The sequence below is a fragment of the Sus scrofa genome, chromosome 11, assembly GCF_054392235.1.
Source record: "Sus scrofa isolate SSC_HxYL_T2T_F1_AM1 chromosome 11, Sscrofa_HxYL_maternal_Yorkshire_Landrace_v2.0, whole genome shotgun sequence".
NCBI classification, from domain to species: domain Eukaryota; kingdom Metazoa; phylum Chordata; class Mammalia; order Artiodactyla; family Suidae; genus Sus; species Sus scrofa.
The window spans coordinates 71,568,186-71,596,084 of NC_139393.1; the positions used below are offsets into that span (position 1 = coordinate 71,568,186).

At 40.6% G+C, this 27,899-nt stretch overlaps 1 protein-coding gene across 41 annotated transcripts in view; it reads left to right on the forward strand.

The window, feature by feature from the left end:
* Positions 1 to 27,899, forward strand: part of LOC100517850 (ATP-binding cassette sub-family C member 4-like) — a 174,250-nt gene that overhangs the window by 119,745 nt on the left and 26,606 nt on the right. For 16 of the 41 annotated variants that reach the window (XR_014819741.1, XR_014819722.1, XR_014819732.1 and 13 more), the window contains one exon: positions 21,890 to 21,979. The exons of 9 other annotated variants lie outside the window; for them this stretch is intronic. Coding sequence is in view for 15 of the 32 variants with exons in the window: in XM_084982096.1 (XP_084838222.1) it covers positions 21,890 to 21,979 (90 nt within the window). In the remaining 17 variants the exon portion in view is untranslated. Of the gene's footprint in view, positions 1 to 10,186; positions 10,899 to 14,459; positions 14,695 to 16,886; positions 17,089 to 21,889; positions 22,997 to 23,398; positions 25,238 to 27,899 lie in introns of those variants that run through there. 16 more of the 41 variants (XR_014819728.1, XR_014819719.1, XR_014819731.1 and 13 more) reach the window with 4 other exon arrangements.

Consider the following 27,899-nt stretch of genomic DNA (forward strand, 5'->3'; position numbering starts at 1 on the left):
CCCCCTCCCATCAGGCAACCACAAGTCTCTTCTCCAAGTCCCTGATTTTCTTTTCTGAGGAGATGTTCATTTGTGCTGGATATTAGATTCCAGTTATAAGTGATATCATATGGTATTTGTCTTTGTCTTTCTGGCTCATTTCACTCAGTATGAGATTCTCTAGTTCCATCCATGTTGCTACAAATGGCATGATGTCATCCTTTTTAATGGCTGAGTAGTATTCCATTGTGTATATATACCACATCTTCCGAATCCAATCCTCTGTCGATGGACATTTGGATTGGGGAAACACGAATTTTAAGTGTCTTAATGATGAATCTTTGCTATAGGAAATAAAGCCACCCTTTCAAAAGTGATCATCTCCCTGGAGGGCCTTCTGTGAAACAGTGCTTCTTTGAGAATTAGAGAGTGTGTGGGTGCTTTGGGGAGACATTAAGAATTCAGCCATTCATCAGCGAGTAGAACCAGGGAGGCCGTAGAGAAGAGTGAGGAGGAGCACGGGACTCGGATCCCATCTCTGTGCTCCTCAGGCTTCTCCCCCTCACAGGGCAGCTCGCAGTACCACCCCCTGGAGCTGTTGTGAGGACTAAACAGGTCCGTGCGTGTGGAGAGCTTCCTGCAGACCCCATGCCTGGTTGCTGTGACGGTGGAGCCTTGAAGTGACCCTCTCTTCCTGGGCTCTGACTCTGTTTTCTTTTCTTCCGCTTCTTTAAAATGTATGTTGTTCGGGGAGTGTTTGGAGATTGGATTATATGCACAGCAGACGTTCCTGTCATTCCTTTTGGTTCATCCACCCAAATAATTCAAAGAATATTTATTGAGCAATTACTAGTCTCATAATATAGTCAAGGGCAACATAGGCTCTATGCCCACATCTTCCTCCTGCCCTCTGCTTTATCAGACTTGCTGTTTTTCTTTATTTTTTTTATTTTGAGGGATATATATATATCTATAGATATAGATATTGTTGTTCTTCTAACCTCTTGAGATGAGAAACACAGGGAAGAGTCAAGACAAAAGGCTCAGACAGACGTGCTTCCTGGAGTGCAGGTACAGTGAGCTCTGAAATGCCTGTTTAGGAAGCATGTAGAACGTGGCACCAAAGGAAGCAGAACATGGACATGTGTCCTGTGACAGCACAGCTACTGCCACCCTCCCCTGACCTCTGAAATACCTGGAAGTGGTATGAGTACTTTTGAAAACAAGATATTTCTTTTAGACCACAGTGAGACACCACCTCACACCCCTTATGATGTCCACTATCAAGAAAATAAAATAAGTGTTGGTGAGCATGTCAGCAAATTGGAATCCTGGGAGTTTCCGTCATGGCGTAGAGGAAATAAATCCGGCTAGTATCCATGAGGATGTGGGTTTGATCCATCCCTGTCCTCGCCTAGTGGGTCAGGGATCTGGTGTTGCTGTGAGCTGTGGTGTAGGTTGCAGATGGATCTCAGATCCCAAGTTGCTGTGGCTGTGGTGTAGGCTGGCAGCTGTAGCTCAGATTCAGCCCCAAGCCTCAGAACCTCCGTATGCTGTGAGTGTGGCCCTTTAAAAAAAAAAAAGAAAAAGAAGAAAAGAAAAAAAAGGAATTGGATTTCTTTTGCCTTGCTGGTAGGAATGTAAAATGGTGCAGCCACTGTAGAAAACAAGATGGAGTTTCCTCAAAAAAGTTAAAAATAGAATTATTCTATAATCCAGCAGTTCTGCTTTGGGGTATAGATTCAAAAGAATTGAGGAGTTCCCGTCGTGGCGCAGTGGTTAATGAATCCGACTAGGAACCATGAGGTTGCGGGTTCGGTCCCTGCCCTTGCTCAGTGGGTTAACGATCCGGCATTGCCGTAAGCTATGGTGTAGGTTGCAGACGCAGCTCGGATCCCGAGTTGCTGTGGCTCTGGCGTAGGCCAATGGCTACAGCTCCGATTCGACCCCTAGCTTGGGAACCTCCATATGCCGTGGGAGCGGCCCAAAGAAATAGCAAAAAGACAAAAAAAAAACCAAAAAACAAAAAACAAAAAAAAAAAACAATAAGAATTTAAAGCAGGGTTTTTAAGAGATACCTGGATATGCATGTTCATAGCAGCATTATTCAGTGTAGCAAAAAGGTGAAGACAGAATGTGGTGCAGGAGTTCCCTAGTAGGATTTCCTGTTGTGGCTCAGTGGTTAACAAAGCCGAAAGGCATCTGTGAGCACAGGTTTGATCCCTGGCCTCGCTCGGTTAAGGATCTGGTGTTGCTGTGGCTGTGGTGTAGGCCAGCGGCTACAGCTCCAATTCGAACTCTAGCCTGGGCACCTCCAAATGCCACGGGTGTGGCCCAAAAAAGGACAAAAAAAAAAAAAAAAAAAGAGTTCTCTGGTGGCCTAGCGATTAAGGATTCAGCACAGCCACTGCTGCAGCTTGCATTTGACCCCTGGCCTGGGAATTTCTTTCTTTCTTTCTTTCTTTCTTTCTTTCTTTCTTTCTTTCTTTCTTTCTTTCTTTCTTTCTTTCTTTCTTTCTTTTCCTTCCTTCCTTCTTTCTTTCTTTCTTTCTTTCTTTCTTTCCTTCTTTCCTTCTTTCCTTCCTTCTTTCTTTCTTTCTTTCTTTCTTTCTTTCTTTCTTTCTTTCTTTCTTTCTTTCTTTCTTTCTTCCTTTCTTTCTTCCTTTCTTCCTTCCTTCCTTCCTTCCTTCCTTCCTTCCTTCCTTCCTTCCTTCCTTCTTTCCTTCTCTCTCTCTCTCTCTCTCTCTCTCTCTGCCACAGCAACGCGGGATCCAAGCCGCATCTGCAACCTACACCACAGCTCACGGCAACACTGGATCCTTAACCCACTGAGCAAGGGCAGGGATTGAACCGCAACCTCATGGTTCCTAGTCGGATTTGTTAACCACTGCGCCACGACGGGAACTCCTGGCCTGGGAATTTCTGCATGCTATGGGTACAGCCAGAAAAAAAAAAGTAGAAGAAAAAAAAATAAATATGGTGCATGTACAAACAATGAAATAGTTATCATCCCTATAAAGGATGGAATTCTGACACATGTTCCAATACAGAGAAACCTTGAGGGTGTTATGCTAAGTGAAATAACCAGTCACATGAGACAGATACTGCATGATTCTACTAATGACAGGTACCTAGAGTAGTCAGTTCATGGAGACAGGAAGTAGGATGGTGGCTGCTAGGAGGTGGGGGAAGGAGAGTAGGGCGTTCTTGTTAAATGGTACAGAGTTTGAGTTTTGCAAGTTGAAAGGAGTTCTGTGGCTGGATGCTGGTGTTGGCTGTTCATCAGTGGGAATGTGTTTAATACTACTGATCTGTACACCTGAAAAATGGTTAAGGTAGTAAATTTTCTGTGTATTTTAATCACAGTAAAACATTTTTAAAGATATCGCTTATGGGAGAAATAGAAATAAATTTTAGCACATAAAATCTCTCTGTTAAAAGATTCCCTCTGTTATTTGATTTCACGACTTAGTGATTAACGAAAACAGATGAGTTTACATTTTCAGGTTTTATGTTTTGATTGTATCCACTTCTGACATGGGCCAACTGAAACGAGGTAGCAGAAATGATGAGTGTGCCTGAAAGTCCTTTTATGTCCTTGGATGACAGGATTGAGAAATGTGCCCCTGTGTTTTTAATGCTTCTTAATAAGAAAAGCTTTATGCTTGTGTACAGAAAAGAATTGTGTAAACAAAGAAATAATGTTGGTTCTGTTCCTAATGTTTGGAAGCACATCTGAGCAAAGGCTAAACAGACCTTGGCATGAGCAGGTTTCAGTTCTATTGGTTTCTACCCTACTTTGGAGCATGCTCTACACACATACTCTGCATGCTTATGAAACCCTGCTAAGCTATGTATCCACACAGATAAGGCTCACCAAGCATTGTAAACACAGAACCTTTATTATTCCACTTTTATTTTGGGAGCTGCTGCCTCACAGATTTGTTGTGAGGATGCGACTGGGTGAGGAAGCGTTTGTTGTTGGGGACACTCAGTCAGCAGCAACTATTATTATCCTTAAGGATTGAGGCACTGACCTTTTAGGTATTTTTCTTAAGTAAAGAAAGTAACAGAGGATGGGATTAAGATGGCGGAATAGAAGGACTGGAGCTCAACTTCTCTCCTAAAAACAACAAAATTCACAACTAAAGACTGAGCACACTTCACCAAAATGGACCGGAAACCTTAAAAAAGATACCCTACTCCAGAAAAAAAAGAGGAGGCCACACCAAGAGGTAGGAGGGGCGATTTCACGATATAAACAACCCCATACCTCCTGGGTGGAAAGCTCCACAGACTGGAAACTAACTGGTTCACAGAGACTCACCTACAGGAGTGAGAGTTCTGAGCCACACATCAAACTCTCACATGTGGGGATCTGGCACTGAGCATCTGGCATTGAAGGCCAGTGGGGCTCGTGCACAAGAGCTCCACCAGACTAGGGGAAACGGAGACCCCATTCTTAAAAGGCGCACACAGACTTTCACGTGCACTGAGTCCCAGGGCAAAGCAACGTCTCCAAGGGAATCTGGGTCAAACCTGACCGCAGTTCTTGGAGGACATCCTGGGAAAACAGGGGTGAATGTGTCTTGTTGTGAGGGAAGGACATTGAAAGCAAAGCTTTCGGGAATATTCAGCAGCAGTGCCTTTCTCTGGAGGTGGCCATTTTGGGAAAATCTGGCCCCACCCGTCAGCCAGCTGCTGAGAAGCCCCAGGGCAAACAGCAACCCAGGTGGGATCACAGCCCCACCCCTCAGTAAACAGGCTACCTAAAGACCCCTCAGGCACACAGCTGCCTCTAATCCCAGCCAGAGACTAAGCCCCACCCACCAGAGGGATTAGAATTGGCTCCTCCTACCAGGGGGCAGGCATCAGCCCCTCCCATCAGGAAGCCTCCACCAAGCCTCCATACTGACTTCAACCACAGGGAGGCAGACATCAGAAGTAAGAGAGGCTACAACTCTATTATCTGTAAGAAGGTCACCACACCGAAAACCTATAAAAATGAAAAGACAGAGAACTGTAACTCAGATGAGGGAGAAAGAAAAAACCCCAGAAAAACAGCTAAGCCCTGAGGAGAGTCTCAGCCTCCAGGAAAAAAACTTTAGACTGTTGATGCTGAAGATGATGCAAGACATTGGAAATAAACTGGAGGCAAAGATGTATAACTTACAGGAAACACTGACCAAAGAGATACAAGATATAAAACTTAAACAAGAAGAGATGCAAAATACAATAACTGAAATAAAAAATTCACTAGAAGCAGCTAACAGCAGAATACAGGAGGCAGAAGAACGAATAAGCAAGGTGGAGGACAGATTAGTGGAAATTACAGATGCAGAACAGAAAAGAGAAAAAAGATTGAAAGCAAATGAAGAGAGTCTCAGAGAACTCTGGGACAACGTGAAACGCATCAACATCCATATTATAGGGGTGCCAGAAGGAGAAGAGAGAGAGAAAGAGACAGAAAAAATATCCCAAGAGGTAATAGCCAAAAACTTCCCTAACATGGGGAAGGAACCACTCACTCAAATCCAGGAAGCACAATGAGTACCATACAAAGTAAACCCAAGGAGGAACACCCTGAGACACATACTAATCAAACTGACCCAAATTAAAGACAAAGAGAAAATCTTGAAAGCAGCTAGGGAAAAGAAACAAATAACATACAATGGAACTCCGATAAGGCTATCGGCAGATTTTTCCACAGAAACTCTGCAGGCCAGAAGGGAGTGGCATGATATACTCAACGTGATGAAAGGAAAAAACCTCCAACCAAGATTACTCTACCCAGCAAGGCTCTCCTTCAGATTTGAAGGAGAAATCAAAACCTTCACAGATAAGCAAAAGCTGAGAGAATCCAGCACCACTAAACCAGCCTTACAACAAATACTAAAGGAACTTCTCTAGGCAGAAAAGAACAAGAGAAGAAGGAAAGAAAAAAGAGCAGCAAAAACAAATCCAAAGTAATTAATAAAATGGCAATAGGAACATACATATCAATAATTACCTTAAATGTGAATGGACTAAACGCCCCAACCAAAAGACATAGACTGGCTGAATGGATACAAAAACAAGACCCATATATATGCTGTCTTCAAGAGACCCACTTCACTTCTAGGGACACATACAAATTGAAAGTGAGAGGATGGAAGAAATTATTTCATGCAAACGGGGATCAAAAGAAAGCTGGAGTAGTAAAACTCATATCAGACAAAATAGACTTTAAAATGAAGAATATTTTAAGGGACAAAGAAGGACATTACATAATGATCAAAGGATCAATCCAAGAAGATGATATAATAATTTTAAATATCTACGCACCCAACACAGGTTCACCACAATATATAAGGCAACTGCTAACAACCTTAAAAGCAGAAATCGACAATAACACAATCATAGTGGAGGACGTTAACACCCCACTTACAGCAATGGACAGATCATCCAGACAGAAAATCAATAAGGAAACACAGGCCCTGAATGAAGCATTAAACCAGATGGACTTAATAGATATTTATAGGACATTTCATCCAAAAGCAACAGAATACACATTCTTCTCAAGTGCACATGGAATATTCTCTAAGATTGATCATATCCTGGGCTACAAATCCAACCTCAGTAACTTTAAGAAAATTGAAATCATACCAAGCATCTTTCCTGACAACAATGCTATACGACTGGACATCAACAATAAGAAGAAAACTGCAGAAAACACAAACACGTGCAGACTCAACAACATGCTACTAAACAACCAATGGATCACTGAAGAAATCAAAGAGCAAATTAAAAAATACCTAGCAGCAAATGACAATGAAGATACAATACTCCAAACCCTATGGGATGCAGCAAAAGCAGTTCTAAGAGGGCAGTTTATAGCAATACAAGCCTACCTCAGGAAACAAGAAAAAGCTCAAAGAAACAAGCTAACTTTACATCTAAAGCAGCTTGAGAGAGAAGAACAGACAAGACCTAAAGTTAGTAGAAGGAAAGAAATCATAAAGATCAGAGCAGAAATCAATGAAATAGAAGCAAAGAAAACCATAGAAAAGATCAATGAAACGAAAAGCTGGTTCTTTGAAGAGATCAACAAAATTGATAAACCCTTAGCCAGACTTACCAAGCAAAAAAGAGAGAGGACTCAAATCAATAAAATTAGAAATGAAAAAGAAGTAGCAACAGACATCACAGAAATACAAAGGATCATAAGAGACTACTATATGCAACTATATGCCAATAAAATAGAAAACCTAGAAGAAATGGACAAATTCTTAGAAAAGTACAATGTTCCAAGACTTAACCAAGATGAAATGGAAAAGATGAATGGACCCATCACAAGAACTGAAATTGAAACTGTGATAAAAACTTCCAACAAACAAAAGTCCAGGACCAGATGGCTTCACAGGCAAATTCTATCAAACATTTAGAGAAGAGCTAACACCTCTCCTTCGGAAACTATTTCAAAAAATTTCAGAGGAAGGGATACTCCCAAACACATTCTGTGAGACCACCGTCACCCTGGTACCAAAACCAGACAAAGAGTCCACCAAAAAAGGTCAGGCCAATATCACTGATGAACATCGATGCAAAAATTCTCAACAAAATACTAGCAAACTGCATCCAACAATACATTAAAAGGATTATACATCATGATCAAGTGGGATTTATCCCAGGGGTGCAAGGGTTCTTCAATATCTGCAAATCCATCAGTGTGATACACCACATTAACAAACTGAAGAATAAAAACCATATGATCCTCTCAATAAACACGAAAAAACTTTTGACAAAATCCAACATCCATTTCTGATAAAAACCCTTCAGAAAGTGGGCATAATGGGAACCTACCTCAACATGATAAAGGCCATATTCAACAAACCCACAGCGAACATCATTCTCAATGGTGAAAAGCTGAAAGAATTCCCACTGAGATCAGGAACAAGACAAGGATGTCTGCTCTCGCCACTCCTCTTCAACATAGTTCTGAAAGTCCTAGCCACAGCAAATTGAGAAGTAAACGAAATAAAAAAAATCCAAATTGGAAAGGAAGAAGTAAAACTATCCATATTTGCAGATGACATGATACTATACCTAGAGAATCCTAAAGACTCTACCAGAAAACTGTTAGAGCTCATCCACGAATTTGGCAAAGTTGCAGGATACAAAATCAATACACAGAAATTGACAGCATTTCTATACACTAACAATGAAAGAGCAGAAAAAGAAATTAGGGAAGCAATCCCATTTACCATCGCATCCAAAAGAATAAAATACCTAGGAGTAAACCTACCTAAAGAGGCAAAAGACCTGTACTCTGAAAACTACAAGCCACTGATGAAAGAAATCAAAGACGACACAAATAGATGGAAAAATATACCATGCTCATGGATTGGAAGAGTTCATATTATCAAAATGACTACACTACCCAAGGCAATCTACAGATTCAGTGCAATCCCTATCAAATTACCAAGGACATTTTTCACAGAACTTGAACAAAATATTCTAAAGTTTGTTTGGAAGCACAAAAGGCCCAGAATAGCCAAAGACATCCTGAAAAAGAAAAATGGAGCTGGAGGAATCAGGCTCCCGGACTTCAGACTATACTACAAAGCAACAGTCGTCAAAACTGCATGGTACTGGCACAAAGACAGACATATAGATCAGTGGAACAGGATAGAAAGCCCAGAATTCAACCCATGCACTTACAGCCAACTCATCTGTGACAAAGGAGGCAAGCCTATACAATGGAGAAAGGAAAGCTTGTTCAGTAAGTGGTGCTGGGAAAACTGGACAGCCACATGGAAAAGAATGAAATGAGAACACTCCCTAACACCATACACAAAAATGAACTCCAAATGGATTAGAGACCTAGATACAACACCAGACACTATCAAACTCTTAGAGGAAAACATAGGCCAAACATTCTCTGACATAAGCGATAGCAACATCTTCTCAGATCCACCCATCAGAGTATTGACAATAAAAAGAAAAATAAACAAATGGGATCTACTCAAACTGAAAAGTTTCTGCACAGCAAAGGAAATCTTAAACAACACAAAAAGACAACCCACAGAATGGGAGAAAATCTTTGCAAGTGAATCAACTGACAAGGAATTAATCTCCAAAATTTATAAACACCTCCTACAGCTCCATACCAAAAAAACCAATAAGCCTATCCAAAAATGGGCAGAAGATCTAAACAGACAGTTCTCCAAAGAAGACATACAGATGGCCGAGAAACACATGAAAAGATGTTCAGCATCACTCATTATTAGAGAAATGCAAATCAAAACCACTCTGAGGTACCACCTTACACCAGCCAGAATGGCCATCATCCAAAAGTCTACCAACAATAAGTGCTGGAGAGGGTGTAGAGAAAAAGGAACACTAGTACACTGTTGGTGGGACTGTAAATGGGTGCACCCACTGTGGAAAGCAGTATGGAGACACCTCAGAAAACTAAACATAGAACTCCCATTTGACCCAGCAATCCCACTTCTGGGCATCTATCCAGAGAAAACCATGACTCGCAAAGACACATGTACTCCAGTGTTCATTGCAGCACTGTTTACAATAGCCAAGACATGGAAACAACCTAAATGTCCATCGACAGAGGAGTGGATCCAGAAGATGTGGGTACATATACACAATGGAATATTACTCAGCCATTAAAAAGAACGAAATTCCCACATTTTTTTGCAACATGGATGGACCTGGAAATTATGCTAAGTGAGGTCAGCCATACAATGAGACACCAACATCAAATGCTTTCACTGACATGTAGAATCTGAAAAAAGGACAGACGGAACTTCTTTGCAGAACAGATGCTGACTCACAGACATTGAAGAACTTATGGTTTCCGGAGGAGACAGTTTGGGGGTGGGGGATGTGCCTGGGCTGTGGGATGGAAATCCTGTGAAATCAGATTGTTATGATCATTATACAACTACAGATGTGATAAATTCATTTGAGTAATAATAATAAGAAGAAGAAGAAAGTAACACATTCTGGAATGACTTTGCTCATTAATTTGTTTGTTTTTGTAGTCCGTGATTTTTTTTATATTTATTCCTTATAATATAAACCAAATTATTTCTACAAATTTAAAGAGTAAAGGACACAGACAAAAACACACATATTCAGTAGAAGTTTTGGGGAAAAGCATAGAAGATAAATGTCTAATCTTTTTCTTTTCTGGCTCCCCTCCCTCTAGGCTCTTTCCTGATCACCACTCTGTGCTCACTCAGACTTCCCAGTCTCCCATGAAGACCTCTGGCATTTTTCTCAGTCCTCCCCACATGCTCCGAATTTTCTTCCTATGAGGCTCTAGAGGCCCTTTGTCTCTCATTTCTGTTGCTTTAGTGCTTGTTGAGGCCCTGACAAGTTACAAGCATGAATAATAATTCCTAACATTTATGGAATCCTCAACATGTTTTAGCTTCTTTTCCTGCCGTCTTTCACTTAATCCTCCCAATTCTGTTGTTATCCTTACCTGACAGGTGAAAAAGCTGAGGTATTGTGAGCTACCCCACTACCAACTAAGGGGAAGGGTCAGGATTCAAATTTTGTGTGTCTCTGTTTTTTCTTAGTTTGAAGTATAGTTGATTTATATGTTTCAGGTGCACAGTAAAATGATTCAATTATACATATATCCATATACATGTTTTTCAATTGATTTTCCATTATAGGTTATTGCAAGATTTTGAATATAGTTCCCTGTGCTATACAGTAGGTCCTTGTTTATCTATTCTGTATATAGTAGTCCATATATTGTAATCCCAAATTCCTAATTTATCCCTCCCCCACGTCCCCCTTTTGTAACCATTAGTTTCTTTTCCATGTCTATGGGTCCATCTGTTTTGTAATTAAGTTCATTTGTATCATTATTTTAGACTCCACATATAAATGATATCATATGATAATTATTCTCTGACTTACTTCATTGTATGATACACTCTAGGACCATTCCGTGTTGCTGCAAATGGCATTATTTCATTCTTTTTTATGGCTGAGTAATATTCCCTTACATTCCATTTATATATATATATATACACCTCATCTTCTTAATCCATTCTTCTATCAATTGGCATTTAGGTAGCTTCCATGTCTCTGCTGTTTTAAGTAGTGCTGCTGTAAACATTGGGGTACATGTATCTTTTTGAATTAGCATTTTCAGTTTTTCTACATATATGCCCAGAAGTGGAACTGCTAGACTACTTGGTAACTCTTTTTTTTCAGTTTTTAAAGGAACCTCCATACTGTTTCCCATAGTGGTTGTGGCTCAGCAGTAACAAAAACAACTAGTATCCATGGGGATGCAGGTTTGGTCCTGGGCTTGTTAAGAACCCAGAATTGCCATGAACTGGTATAGGTCAAAGGCAGAGCTTGGATCTGGTGTTGCTGTGTAGGTGGCCATGGTGTAGGTCTAGTTAACAGTGTAGGCAGGTGCCCTTTTCTCCAAAATCTGCCTAGTATTTGTTTTTTGTAGACTTATAAATAATGGCCCTTCTGACTGGTATGAGGTGATACCTCATTATAGTTTTCATTTGCATTTTGCTAATAATCGGTGCTGTTGAGTATCTTTTCATGTGCCTGCTGGCCATCTGTATGTCTTCTTTGTAGAAATGTCTTTATCTGTTTAGGTCTTCTGCCCATTTTTTGATTGGGGTTTGATTTCTTTTGCTGTTGTTGTTGTTTTGTTTTGCTTTTTAGGGTTGCACCTGTGGTATATGGAAATTCCCAGGTTAGGGGTTGAATCGGAGCTGCCAGCCTACACCATGGCCACAGCAACACCAGATCCAAGCTCTGCCTTTGACCTACACCAGTTCATGGCAATTCTGGGTTCTTTTTGTTTGTTTGTTTGTTTGTTTGTTTGTTTGTCTTTTTGCTGTTTCTTTGGGCCGCTCCTGCGGCATATGGAGGTTCCCAGGCTAGGGGTCTATTCGGAGCTGTAGCCACTGGCCTACGCCAGAGCCACAGCAACTCAGGATCTGAGCCGCGTCTGCAACCTACACCACAGCTCACGGCAACGCCGGATCGTTAACCCACTTGAGCAAGGGCAGGGACCGAACCCGCAACCTCATGGTTCCTAGTCGGATTCGTTAACCACTGCGCCACGACGGGAACTCCAATTCTGGGTTCTTAACAAGCCCAGGACCAAACCTGCATCCCCATAGATACTAGTTGTTTTTGTTACTGCTGAGCCACAACGGGAACTCCCTGTTTTGTTTTGTTTTGTTTTGTTTTGAAATTGAGCTGTTCCATACATAGAAATCTGTTGCTTGTTCTATATACTAATAACAACATAGCAGAAGGAGAAATTAAGGAAAAAATTCCATTTATCATCACATCAGAAAAAAAAAAAAACCCAAGGAGGCAAAAGACCTATACCCCCAAATCTATAGGATATTGATGAAAGAAATTGAAGATAGCACAAACAGATGGAAACATATGTCATGTTCTTGAATTGGAAGAATCAATATTGTTAAAATGACTAAAGCAACCTACAGATTCAGTGCAGTCTCTGTCACATTACCAATGGCATTTTTCACACACCTAGAAAAAAACATTTTAAAATGTGTATGGGAAAAGAAAAGATCTCTAATAGCCAAAACAATCTTGAGAAAGAAGTACAGAGCTGGAGGAATCATGTTCCCTGACTTCAGACCATACTACAAAGCTACAATAATGAAAACAGTACAGTATTGGCAAAAACATCAGATACATAATCAGTGACACAGGATAGAAAGCCCAGAAATAAACCCATGCACTTATGGTCAGTTTGTCTTAAGACGAAGGATGGAAGGATATACAGTGGAGAAGACAGTCTCATTAATAAGTGGTGCTGGGACATCTGGAACAGCTCCATGTAAGAGGATGAAATGAGAACATTCTCTAACACCATATACACAAATAAATTCAAAATGAATTAAAGACCTAAATGTAAGAGGAGATACCATAAAACTCCTAGAGGAAAATATAGGAAGAACACTCTTTGGCATGGATCACAGCAATACTTTCTTGGATCCATCTCCTAGACTAATGGGGAAAAAAAGAAAAATAAATCAATGGGGCCTAATTAAGCTTCAAACTTTTTTCACGGCAAAGGAAAATATAAACAAAGCAAAAAGAACTCTTAGGAAATGGGAGAAAATATATGCAAATTATGCAACTGACAAAGGGTCAATTTCCAAATAGAGACAGGATTCAGATTTAATTTAAGGAGAATTCCAACTCCATAGCCTGAGCAGATAACCACTCTGCTAGTAACCTCAAAATCCTTTTGATTGCAGTCCATGGTGGAACTGCTTCATATCATGATTTTATGTGAGTGTGGGGCACACACATAAGACACACACAGGAACAAAACCTTCACAAAATAATATTACTCTTGCTCTGTGCTCTGATCTTTTCTATCAGTTCTAGTTCATATTAGAGACAATGATGGTCGTGTGGCACATTTATTTCCTGATCCTTTGGTTGCTCCTGCATTTTGACAAACACTGTCCCTCCCTATCCCCCTGTTGGGCTGGTCCTGGTCCATGTGAGCCTCGTACCAGGGGCTTAATTGTTCCAGATTCTCCTGGCAGCCCTGCAAGGTTAGCGCTATCTTCCAGAGAGGGGACTGATGCTTGGGAAGGTTAAGATCTCACTGTGAGTCTACTAGCTGATAAGCAGTAGAATCAGAGCTTAGAACTGTCCTTTTTTTTTTTAAAACTAAATGTTTGTTGAAGTGAATGATATTCTCATCAGATATTTTTTCCACTTTTTCCTATCACCCCACTCAAAAGGATTCCCCAAACCATAACAAAAGTGAACAACTACAGAGCAAAGCTGGAAGGTATTTCTCCTAGTGTTGTACCCCTAATTTGAAGGACAGTATCAGTTTAGAAATAGGCTTATTCACTTATATGCCATGGGCTAATAAGTGTCAGGAGAAGATATTCGATATCTTACCCTCTCCAGCGCAGAGCCATTTTTCTTCACAATGTCAAGCTGGCTATGGAGGTGGAGAAAATCTATTGGTTTGGTTACCTGAAGTTACCTATTTAAGTGCCGAAAGCTTATATCCTTCTTCCCCCAAACACATAGGAAGCAGTGTTGCTTGTGTCTGAACACCCTGATGGAGGGACCCTAGGAAGCTGAGAGCAGACTCTGAGCAGGGTCTGCTTCTTGAGTGCTATTTCTTGAGTTGTCTGCTTAGGTGAGCTGGGCCCACATCAGCCTCCCTGACTCCCTGCTCCCTGTGATCCTGGGAGCAGCGGGAGCTTCCGGGGTGCTCTCTCCCCGTCCCAGGCTCATCCCTGTCACTGCTGACCCCATCATGAGCAGATCAGAACTAAGAAGATGTGGTCTTAGCAAGGACCTGCACAGGAACCAGAGACAGAGGAGTGGGGACTTAGTCAGTCCTGGAGTCCTGGGGGGACCTTTCAAAAACAGTTATGGAGGCATAGACAGTGCTTCTCCATTTGTGTTCTGACTTTCAGGAAGACGTAATAATTGAAAGCACTTCCTAAATACTTTCCATCGACAATGGGCAGCCACAGTGTATGTGTTCTTTGTGCTCCAGACTGAAGTGTGTTCCCCAGAAAGAACAGCAACTGTGATGATATTAAGGGAACAGAAGCAAAGTTGCTTCTCTGAAAGAATCTGGAAAACAGATTTCAAAACTTCATTGGATGTTTCTTTATACCTAGGGATCTTTATCCTTTTGGCACAAAGGTAATATTTTCAGTTGAAGAGGGATCCCATGTAAACTGAGTATTTATGCTTGTAACTCAAAGTTTGGCACTGAACAACGTCTGTCATCTTTATCATGATTAAACAGATTCATTTTTGATATTTAAGAGGTTTTTTTTTAAAACAAAACAAAACAAAAGGTGAATATTTTTTAAACAGCCCACGCTGCTCATTTGGTATTTCCATTCCTGCGTTTTCTTCAGTAGTTCGAAGAAACTGAACCAGAGCTGTGTCTTTAAGACTCCTCCCTGATTACCTAGGTTTCTTTCCCTTTTTTTCTTAGTAATAACAAAACTCAAAGAGGAGGTGGATGTAGTGTTACTAGTAAAGAAAGACAGCTGGATTCTAGCCTAATGCAGGCGGCACTTTGTTTCTGACACTGAAATCTTTGTAAAATCCCATGAAACTGTTCCTGGGAGTCGCAGCAAGAGGACTTTATGGGACTTAAATTCTCTTTGCTTTGTTGGTAAACAGTGTTCTTCCGATTATGAATGGTGATTAGTTGATTCAGAGGCTACAGGATTTAAAAAGAAAAGAAGGAAGCCAAGATGTACAGTGACTTCAGGTGATTCCCTCATTCTTGAAACAGGGGCACTGGCTGCCCCTTAAGTCAGGTCCTCAGATTAGAAATGAGAAGGTAGCCCTTAGGAAACAGCAGCAATAGCTGCTCTTGAGGATGTATTTTAGTGGAGGGCGGTTTTCTGGTTTGGGACTGAAACAATTTGGGCAAACTGTTGTGCTTAATCCGTGTAATTTGTCACCAGTTGTATGGTTTTTGCCTTGATCCCAGGTCCTTAAACCTGGGTAGGGTTTCTTTTTAAGATAATGAGGGTCTTGTCTTCCAGCAGCGCAGACACAAGGGCCAGTAAGACTGCAGTTCTCAGTCTTGCAGCTGTGTTGAGGGATTATCCACTTACTACACTAAGTGCTCTGATTCAGAGTGGCCGTTTTTGGGTAACACAGCTAATATGAACTTGTGTTCTCTTAGTTAAAGTACAAAAAATTACTACTGAATGTGGCAGAAAGAATTAAATTTGGTTTTGGTTTGTTTTTAGTAATTTCATTGAAGTATAGGTGACTCCCAATGTTTGTTAGTTTCAGGTGTACAGCAAAATGAATCAGCCATACACACACACACATATACATATATCCATTCTTTTCCAGATTCTATCCCCATATAAGCTATCACAGGGTATTTAATGGTTTTCCTCGAGATACCGAGTAGGTCCTGGTTACCAATCGATTTAGTATATAGTAGTGTGTATATGCCAGTCTCAACCTCCCAATCCATACAAAGGATTAAATTTTAAAAGCATAAATTTTAAACCATTATGAATACAATTTGCGGGTGGGGAGCTGCACTCAAAGTTCCCAGGCCAGGGATCAAACCTTCATAGCAGTGGCAGCCTGCTGTGGCAATGCTGGATCCTTAACCTGCTGTACCACAAGGGACGTTCCAAAACAATTTGGAAACGAATGTTCCACTTACTGTTTTACATTGAACAAGTGTATTGGTTTCCATGACTCTGCTGTGCCAGCTAACTCTTAGTAACTCTGCAGTTTAATTGTGCACCTTCAGAAAAAAAAATATGTGGGCCGATAAATTTTGTGGGTATTTATGTGTCCTACTATAAATGTCTACAATGAGTGTTTTGCCTGCAGATGTTTATAAAATTAATTTATTAACTTCATTGCTTAGAGGTGAGTAATTAAATATTATCTGTTGGAAATGATCATTAGTTTGACCCTTACCTGCCCTTGCAGTGTATGTCTGTGAGCATTTTGATTACTTTGGAAGATAACAGAGGTTTCTAATTGTCAAGGGATGAATGTAAAAACCAAAGTGAACACTGTGCCTAAAAGGCATTGACATTTTAAAACAGACATTGTTCACGAGTTGCTGCTTTAAAGAAAAATGCAACTTCAGTCAGTTAATGTTTTAATCAATCCTTCTTTTCCTTCAACTTTTTGTTGAAATTTTACTGATTTTGAAACATTTGGCACTAACAGAGAAATATTTATTAAACTATGTTCTTTCATCTAATACTGCTAAGTAAATACTAGTAATGCCCAGTATGTTCTTTGAAACTGTTACTACAGATTTAAATGTGGGCCCTTATTGCTGTCGGAGATCTTAACCTTATTATTATTTTTTTTCTTTTTACGACAACCAGCAATGGTTTGGTGCTAATGGGCAGAACCTCCTTAAGGCCTGCCGCGTGTCTGAGGGCTCTGACCACAGCTCAGCCTGAAGCAGCTGCAGGCGTCTGGCAGGGGCTCAGGAGGAGGGACTCCTCTTTCTGCAAAGAATCTCACTCTAGTCCCCAGTCTGTGCAGAGCCTCATCCCATTCAAGGAGTTTCCTGAAGAGAAGAAGGTGAGGGAGGTGACAGTAGAGAGAGGCCCCGATTATGAAGCAGGTGATTGAACTTTAAATGGGGTCCCTGGCCTGTTCTCCTGAACCAGCAAAATGGCTGTCAGTAACCTGCTAATACTGTGAGCCTTTTTTTTTGTGAATTGAAGGAACAAATTAAAAAACGCTATTTAAAAAGTTTTTTTTTTTTTGTTTTTTTTTTTTTGTAGCTTAGCTTAGGTAATGCCTCTCTAGAGTACATGTTGAAAACCTGGTGGATGCTTCAAACCTTAGACCTCTTACAAGACGTGAACTTGTTCTGTGAGAAGAACCTGGAGGGAAAAACTGTTCAGGTCACACAAGCTGTGATGGGCAAAGAGACATTCTTGTCCTTATTATGAGCACAGAGACCCCTTCTCCCTTCGCCCAGTTGGGCTCAAAGCTGGTTCATTAACCATCATCATCTCCTCAAACACGAGTCCTTGAAGGGTCCCGCATCTGGGCCCCGGAGTAGAATCCGGCCCCTGGTTTAGAGCCTTGAGGGAAGGTGGGGAGAGTCAGAGGGGAGGGGGGAATAGTGGGCACCAGCCTCCCCTTGCCTGCTGACGTCGTTTGTGTAAACCTCGTGGAAAAGCTGAAGGAGGCGCCATTGCCTGGCCTGTGGCAACAGAGTTGCTCATTCCAGAGAGTGAGAAGTTTTTCCAGAATGTAAAGTAGGTGATGGTGATTTCCCTGACAGGGAACTCTTACCATTGCCTAAGTGGTTGTTTAGTCTTTGAACCTAAATTTGAGAGTTTTAAGGGGACCTTACATTTGGGTCTCAGGATTTTTCAGCTCAGTTCAGTATTCCTTTTGTAATGTCATATGACCAGTGATTTTCGGTGCTTTGGAGGTATGTTGGCCGCTTAAACAGCTTTGTGCAAAGAGAGCTCCCTTCACAATTTTTAAAAATTTTTTATTTATATGTAGTTAATTGACAAGGTTGGGATAATTTCTGCTGTACAACAAAGTGACCCAGTCATGTGTATACACATATCCATTTCTCTCAGATTCTTTCCCCACATAGATTATCACCGGACACTGGGTAGAGTTCTCTGAGCTGTACAGCAGGTCCCCAATGGCCAGTCCTTCCATATACCTCAGTGTGCATATGCCAATCCCAAACCCCCGATCCATCCCTCGCTTCCCCCCACCTGTCCCCCTTTGGCAACTGTATGTTTTTCAATGTCTGTGAATCTGTTTCTGTCCTGTAAATAAGTTCATTTGTGTCCTTTCTTTTTAGATTCCACATGTAGGTGATATCACATGATGCTGGTCTTTCACTGTCTGACTTTACTTAAAATGATAATCTCTAGTTCCGTCCATGTTGCTGCTGATGGCATTGTTTCATGCTTTCTGTGGCTAAGTAATAGTCCACTGTGTATCTATATACCACATCTTCTTTATCCATTCTTCTGTCACTTGACGTGGAGGTTGCTTGCCAGTCTTAGCTGTTATAAGTAGTGTTGCAGTGAACACTGGGGTGCATGTATGTTTTCGAATTATAATTTTTTTCTGGATAGATGCCCATAAGTGGGATGGCAAGATTATATGGTAGTTCTATATTTAATTTTTTGAGAAACCGCCATACTGTTTTCCACAGTGGTTCCACCAATTTACATCCCCACCAATATTGTAGGAGGATTTCCTTTTCTCTACACCCTCTCCAACATTTATTATTTGTAGACTTTTTGGCAATGGGCATTCTGGATGGTATAAGGTGGTACCTCATAGTAGTTTTGATTTGCATTTCTTTAATAATTAGAGACGTTGAGCATCTTTTCATGGGTTTTTTTGGCTATCCGTACGTGTTCTTTGGAGAAATATCAAGTTAGATCTTCTGCCCATTTTTTTTTCTTTTATGCTGTTTGTTTTTTTGCTATTGAACTGTAGGAGGTGGTTGTATATTTTGGAGATTGATTCCCTGTCAGTTGCTTCTTAGGCAACTATTTTCTCCCATTCTGTAGGTTGTCTTTTTGGTTTGTTTATGGTTTCCTTTACTGTGCAAACGCTTTTATGTTTAATTAGGTCCCATTTGTTTATTTTTATTTTTGTTTTCTTTAGGAGGTGTATCTGAGAAGATATTGCTGTAGTTTATATCAGAGAGTGACCTATGTTTTCCTCTAGGAGTTATCCAGTATCTGGTCTTACATTTCGGAAAGTCTTTTTAATTTTGGATTTTGCTTAGAGTTGTGTCTTTTTTTGGTGGCACAGCGTGTGTCTTCTGCACCCATTTCTCTCTCACCAGACTTCAAACTAAGACAGTAGGGAAAGAAGGTACAGGAGGCTCTCCGAGTGTCCTCCTTCTTCTTGGCTACGGAAGGAAATGTCTTCATCTTTGTTCTCGGGCTTTTGTGAGTGAGGAGGAACAAACAGTCCAGCCCAAGGCCAGGCGGGAGGATTTAAGGCTGGCGATTCCTTGCAACAGTCCTGGGCCCTCGTGGAAGAGTCAGGTCTCTTTTGTTCTCACATCCATGTGTCCCATTGTCCTGCCCCTTCACTGAAAGGAACCATTTGGGTTCTTCTCTGCTGCCCATGTTCTTGTGGTTTAGGTTACTAGAGCCTTCCAGAAGAAAACGTAAATGGCCTATGTGAGCTTATGTGCAAGATCCTGTCTTGAAACCGAGAAAGAGGCTTGTGTTTCCAGACTGATTTACTTGTGTCTCTTCTGGAAGCAGATGAATAGGAACAATAGTTTTTTGGTGTGGTGCTCGTCACAGTGGGTTTCAGGTCACCCTGGCCCTGCAGTTAATAATGAGGTTTTGTGAGGCTCATTCTCCTGATGCACTGCAATGCGTCCACTCCACAGGTGAGACTTCAGTTTGCCATTCGAAGGAGTCTGGCTTTTAGCACCAGGCCAAAGGCTGTTCCTTTCTCTTCTTCAGTTTTTTTCTTAAGATCACACATTTCGACACTTTCTTTTCTTAGTGTTCAGTTGTCTGCAAGATTTTTTTAAAAATTTTTTTATATAATTTTTTTATTTTCCCACTGTATAGCAAGGGGGTCAGGTTATCCTTACATGTATACATTGCAATTACAGTTTTTTCCCCCACCCTTTCTTCTGTTGCAACATGAGTATCTAGACATAGTTCTCAATGCTACTCAGCAGGATCTCCTTGTAAATCTATTCTAGGTTGTGTCTGATAAGCCCAAGCTCCCGATCCCTCCCACTCCCTCCCCCTCCCATCAGGCAACCACAAGTCTCTGCTCCACGTCCATGATTTTCTTTTCTGAGGAGATGTTCATTTGTGCTTGATGTTAGATTCCAGTTATAAGTGATATCATATGGTATTTGTCTTTGTCTTTCTGGCTCATTTCACTCAGGATGAGAGTCTCTAGTTCGATCCATGTTGCTGCAAATGGCATGATGTCATCCTTTTTATGGCTGAGTAGTATTCCATTGTGTATATATACCAAATCTTCCGAATCCAATCATCTGTCGATGGACATTTGGCTTGTTTCCATGTCCTGGCTATTGTGAATAGGGCTGCAATGAACATGCGGGTGCATGTGTCTCTTTTAGGTAGAGATTTGTCCGGATAGATGCCCAAGAGTGGGATTGCAGGGTCATATGGAAGTTCTATGTATAGATTTCGAAGGTATCTCCAGACTGTTCTCCATAGTGGCTGTACCAGTTTACATTCCCACCAGCAGTGCAGGAGGGTTCCCTTTTCTCCACAGCCCCTCCAGCACTTGTTCTTTGTGGATTTATTAATGATGGCCATTCTGACTGGTGTGAGGTGGTATCTCATGGTAGTTTTGATTTGCATTTCTCTTATAATCAGCGATGTTGAGCATTTTTTCATGTGTTTGTTGGCCATCTGTATATCTTCTTTGGAGAAATATCTATTCAGGTCTTTTGCCCATTTTTCCATTGATTGATTGGCTTTTTTGCTGTTGGGTTGTATAAGTTGTTTATATATTCTAGAGATTAAGCCCTTGTCGGTTGCATCATTTGAAACTATTTTCTCCCATTCTGTAAGTTGTCTTTTTGTTTTCTTTTGGGTTTCCTTTGCTGTGCAAAAGCTTTTCAGTTTGATGAGGTCCCATGGGTTTATTTTTGCTCTAATTTCTATTGCTTTGGGAGACTGCCCTGAGAAAATATTCATGATGTTGATGTCAGAGAGTGTTTTGCCTATGTTTTCTTCTAGGAGTTTGATGGTGTCCTGTCATATATTTAAGTCTTTCAGCCATTTTGAGTTTATTGTTGTGCATGGTGTGAGGGTGTGTTCTAGTTTCATTGCTTTGCATGCAGCTGCCCAGGTTTCCCAGCAATGCTTGCTGAATAGACTTTCTTTTTCCCATTTTATGTTCTTGTCTGCAAGATATTTTAGAGCATACTTTGTACAGTGGAAAATTAATTGAGAGGTACTGTTTTGTAAACAAGCATTTGCACCTTATTATTATTATTTTTTTGTCTTTTTGCCATTTCTAGGGCCACTTCGATGGCATATGGAGGTTCCCAGGCTAGGGGTCAAATCGGAGCTGTAGCCACCGGCCTACACCAGAGCTACAGCAACGCGGAATCCGAGCCGTGTCTGCAACCTACACCACAGCTCACAGCAACGCCGGATCATTAACCCACTGAGCAAGGGCAGGGACCGAACCCGCAACCTCATGGTTCCTAGTCGGATTCGTTAACCACTGTGCCACGACGGGAACTCCTGCAACCTTATTTTTAATGATTACGGTAAATTTTGGTTTTCCATGTTTTAATTCTGTTCTATAATCAGTCTAGCATGATAAAAAGTTAAGTTAATAACATTCACAATTTTGGGGTATTTAGGAACCTGTTTTATTCACTGGAACAATGAGGAAAAATCTGGATCCCTTACATAAGTATACGGATGAGGAACTGTGGAATGCCTTAGAAGAGGTAATTTATTAAATGTAATTAACTTGTTGGTGTAAGTGTGTGTACATTGGTAGCATTGCAGGTAATTAAGGGGAGCTTATGAGTTTCACTGACTTTGTTTACCTCCCAGGAGACCATTGATGACCTGGGTACACGTGTAAATGGAAATATGTGTATCGATGGTGATGAAAACTAAGATGATGCCTTATGTTTTCATTTTAGCTTTATTCCTAGAACCCAGTGTAACCAGAGACATTATCTTGTCCTTAGCAAAGCACTAAACTAGAAGATATAATTATGGGTTCAAATTCTACCAAGTGACCCAATAAATTAATTACCTTAATTACCCTGCAATATTCACTTTATTCCTCGGGTCTTAGGGCGCATCTACTAAGTGGAGACAAAAGTAGTTTTTTCACTATTACCTGAAAGATAAATGAGATCATACCAATAAAAAGCCGTTAAGTTTTGTAAGTGTTTATAAAGGTAAATTATGTAGTTGGGAGGTGATGTTAACTGTTTTTTGACAATCATGTCATTTTGATGCTGCAGCATGAATGCGGATAACAGAACCTGGGTCTTTTGCTCAGTTTTAATATGCAAAGGTTTATTTCTAGATAATTTTCTGTTTAATTGTGTGTGTTTCCCTTTACATGAATTTTTGAATTTCCTTACCTTTGCATGAAAAGGATTTTGACTTCTTAAAAAAATTTTTAGTTATATATATATATCCATTCTTTTTCTCATATAGGTTATTTCAGAATATTGAGTAGACCTTTCTGTGGTTTATATATTTTGATACAGATTATTTTGTGTATTCACCCAAGTTTTGTAAATTGATTCTATGATGGCTGAAGCTCTGTCTAGACTTGTGAACTGTAGACTGGGTTGTGTTTTCCCAGAGGACCTAGCTCAGTTTTCTGCTTTTAAAAAGAAGCACTTAATAAAAAGTTTCTAGGAGTTCCCGTCGTGGTTCAGCTGAAATGAATCTGACTAGCATCCATGAGGACATGTGTTTATTCCCCGGCCTCACTCAGTGTGTTAAGGATCTGGCATTGTCGTGAGCTGTGGTATAGGTCACAGATGTGTCTTGGATCCTGCACTGCTGTGGCTGTGGAGTAGGCTGGCAGCTACAACTCCTATTTGAACCCATCCTGGGAACCTACATATGCCACGGGTGCAGCCCTAAAAAGTCTAATAGTAATAATAATAGTAGTAGTGGTAGTAGTAGTAATAGTAGTACTAATAATAAATTAAAAAATAAGAAGTTACTGAATATTTAGCAATCTCATTATTTCAGAGAAATGTGCTTGCTTCTTTTTTTTTTTTTTTTTTTTTTTGCTTTTTAGGGCCGCACCCATGGCATATGGAGATTCCCAGGCTAGAGGTCTAATTAGAGCTGTAGCCACTGGCATACACCTCTGCTCATGGCAATGCCAGATCCTTAACCCACTGAGCAAGGCCAGGGATGAAACCTGCAACCTCATGGTTCCTAGTTGGATTCATTTCCACTGCACCACAATGGGAACTCCCAAGGGTGGCTTATTTCTTAAAACATGTTTTTAAAATACAAATCCATGTGACTGTTCACATTCTTATTTTGATCTGGTGCATTTGGCATTTAGTGTCACCCTTCTAGGGATAGTTCTGAAGTCTGTGGGTGGATTTGGAGGCCTGACAATTTCCTGCCAGTGATTCTGGTTCCTGAGCGCATGTCAGCACTCATTTTTTACACACTCACTCTGCATTAAAGCAACTGGTGGGCTTTTATTCTCCTAAATCAAGCCGATTACTCCACCTTCTCTGACTTGAAAAGCATTGCACCTCTCGTATTTCATTTAAGTTTATTAATCTTTCTACATTTAAATTCTGGAAGAGAAAGGTGGGGAGAGAAGTAGGCCATCACATATAAAGAAAAATAGGATGATCCACTGATTTGAAATCACAGAGTAGATTTAATGGTGAAATTGTGATATCTTAAAAAACTCTAGAGACATGATTAAGATAGTTGAATAGAAGGACTGGAGCTCAACTTCGCTCCTAAAAACAACAAAATTAGAACCAAATGCTGAACAGCCTTCAACCAACTGGACTGGAAATTTTCAAAAAGATATCCTACTTCAGAAGACAAAGAGGAGGCCACATCAAATGGTTGAAGGGGTGATTATGTGATATAAGCAACCCGAAACCTCCCGGGTGGGAAGTCCACAGTTTGGAAAGTATCTGTATCACAGAGACTCACCTACAGGAGTGAGAGTTCTGAGCCCCACATCAAGTGCGCATGCCTGAGGATCTGGCATTGGGAGAAAGAGCCCCTGGAACATCTGGCATTGAAGACCACTAGGGTTTATGCACAAGAGCTCCACATGACTGGGGCAAACAGGGACCACATTCTTGAAAGGCACACACAGGCTTTCATGTGTCCTGGGTCCCAGGGCAAATCAGAGGCTCCAAAGGAATCTGGGCCAGACCTGACTGCAGCCTTGGAAAATTCCCTGGGAAAACAGGGGTGAATGTGGCTTGTTGTGGGGGAAGGACACGGGAAACAAAGCTCCTGGGAATATTGATCAGCATGCCTTTCTCTGGAGGTGGCCATTTTGGGAAAATCTGGACCCACCCATCGGGCACTGAGGTGCCCCAGGCCAAACAACAATCCAGGCTGGATCACAGCCCTGCCCATCAATAAACAGGCTGCCTAAAGACCCCCAGGCATACAGCTGCCTCTAATCTCATCCAGAGACAAAGCCCCACCCACCAGAGGGATAGGAATCACCTCCACCTACCAGTGGGCAGGCACCAGTCCCTCCCATCAGGAAGCCTGCAGCAAGCCCCCATACCAACTTCAGCCACAAGGGGGCATACACCAGAAGTAAGAGAGGCTACAATTTTATTTTCTGTTAAAACGTCATCACACCCAAAACCTGTAAAAATGAAAAGACAGAGAACTATAACTGAGATAAGAGAGAAAGAAAAATCCTAGAAAAACAGCTAAGTGATCTGGAGATTCTCAGCCTCCAAGAAAAAGACTTTAGACTGATGATGCTGAAGATGATGAAACAATGGAAATAAAATGGAGGCAAAGATTGTTACTTTAGAGCAAACATTGAGCAAGGAAATACATGATTTAAAACTTAAGCAAGAAGAGATGCAAAATACAATAACTGAAATGAAAAATTCACTAGAAGCAACCAACAGCAGAATACAGGAGGCAGAAGAATGAATAAGCAAGGTGGAAGACAGACCAGTGGAAATCACTGATGTGGAACAGAAAGAAGAAAAGCAATTGAAAAGAAACGAGAGTCTCAGAGAACTCTGGGACAACATTAAATGCATCAACATCCATATGATGGGGTGCCAGAAGAAGAGTGAGAGAAAGGAACAGAAAAAATATTTGAAGAGATAATAAATGAAAACTTTCCTAACATGGGAAGGGAACTACTCAATCAAATCTAAGAGGTGCAACAAATACTGTATAAAATAAACCTAAGGAGAAATACACCGAGACACATATTAATCAAACTGACCAAAATTAAAGACAAAGAGAAAATCTTGAAAGCAGCTAGGGAAAAGAAAGAAGTAACATACAAGGGAACTCCAATAAGGTTATTGGCAGATTTTTCAACAGAAACTCTGCAGGCCAGAAGGGAGTGGCATGATATACTTAAGGTGATGAAAGGGAAAAACCTACAACCAAGATTACTCTACCCAACAAGGCTCTCATTTGGATTTGAAGGACAAATCAAAAGCTTCACAGATAAGCAAAAGCTAAGAGAATTCAGCACCACTAAACCAGCTTTACAACAAATACTAAAGGAACTTCTCTAGGCAGAAAAGAAAAGGCTGTGACCAGAAACAAAAATGCCACAAATGACAAGGCTTTCCAGTAAAGGCATATATACAGTAAAGATAGGAAATTATCCATTGACAATTATACTACCAATATCAGAAATTGTCAGAAGAGGAGCCTACAAATGGAGGACACTGGAGATGCACTTGCAATTAAGAGACCAACAACTTAAAACAATTGCCTATTTATATTGAGTCCTATACCAAAACTTCAGGGCAGCTGCAAACCAAAAATCTGCAATTGATACACAAACAAATAAGAAAAATCAATTCAAATACAATGCTAAAGATAGTCATCAAACCAGAAGAGGAGAGAACAAGAGAAGAAGGGAAGAAAAAAGAGCAACAAAAACAAATCCAAAGCAATTCATAAAATGGCAATAAGAACATACATACCGATAATTACCTTAAATGTAAATGGACTAAATGCCCCAAGCATAAGACATAGACTGGCTGAATGGACACAAAAACAAGACCCATATGTACGCTGTCTTCAAGAGACCCATTTCACTTCTAGGGACACATAAAAATTGAAAGAGTGAAGATGGAAGAAAATATTCCACACAAACGGGAATCAAAAGAAAGCTGAGTAGCAATACTCATATCAGACAAAATAGACCTTAAAATGAAGAATATTTTGGAGACAAGGAAGGACCTTACCTAATGATCAAAGGATCAATCCAAGAAGCAGATATAACAACTGTAAATCTATATGCACCCTACATAGGATCACCTCATTAGATAAGGCAACTGCTAACAACCTTAAAAGGAGAAATCAACAGTAACACAATCATACTGGGGGACTTTAACACCCCACTTACAGCAGTGGACAGATCATCTAGACAGAAAATCATCATGGAAACACAGGCCCTAAATGAAGCATTAGACCATTTGGACTTAGTAGATATTTATAAGACATTCCATCCAAAAGCAGGAGAATACACATTCTTCTCTATGGAACACTCTCTAGGATTGATCACATTCTGTGCCAAAAATCAAGCCTCGGTAACTTTAAGAAAACTGAAATCCTATCAAGCATCTTTTTCTACCACAATGCTATACGACTGGAAATCAACAACAACAAAAAAAAAAAGTGCAAAAAACACAGCCACATGCAGACTAAACAACCAATGGATCAGTGAAGATATCAGAGAGGAAATTAAAAAATACCTAGAAGCAAATGAGAACAAAGATACAACACTCTCAAACCTATGGGAAGCAGAAAAGGCAGTTATAAGAGGGAAGTTGGTGGCAATACAAGGAAACAAGAAAAAGCTCAAATAAACAACCTAAAATTGGAGTTCCCATTGTGGCACAGTGGTTAACGAACTTGACTAGGAACCATGAGGTTGCAGGTTTGATCCCTGGCCTTGCTCAGTGGGTTAAGGATCCAGCGTTGCCATGAGCTGTGGTGTAGGTTGCAGACACGGCTTGGATCCCGAGTTGCTGTGGCTCTGGCGTAGGCTGGCGGCTACAGCTCTGATTAGACCCCTAGCCTGGGAACCTCCATGTGCCGCAGGAGCAGCCCCAAAAAGGCAAAAAGACAAAAAAAAACAAAAACCAAAAAACAAAAACCTAACATTACATCTAAAGCAGCTAGAGACAGAACAGACAAGACTAAAAGTTAGCAGAAGAAATCATAAAGATCAGAGCAGAAATCAATGAAATAGAAATGAAGAAAAGCATAGAAAAGATCAATGAAACTAAAAGTTCTTAGAAAAGATCAACAAAATTGATAAACCCTTAGCCAGACTTATCACGAAAAAAAAGAGGACTCAAATCAATAAAATTAGAAATGAAAAGGGAGAGGTATCAGTGGACATCACAGAAATACAAAGGATCATAAGAGACTACTACATGCCACTATATGCCAATAAAATGGGAAACCTAGAAGAAATGGACAAATTCTTAGGAAAGTATCATCTTCCATGACTAAACCAAGATGAAATAGAAAAGATGAACAGACCAATCACAAGTACTGAAATTGAAAGTGTGATTTAAAAACTTCCAACAAACCAAAGTCCTGATGGCTTCACAAGCGAGTTCAATCTAACATTTAGAGAAGAGCTAACACCTATCCTTTTGAAACTATTCC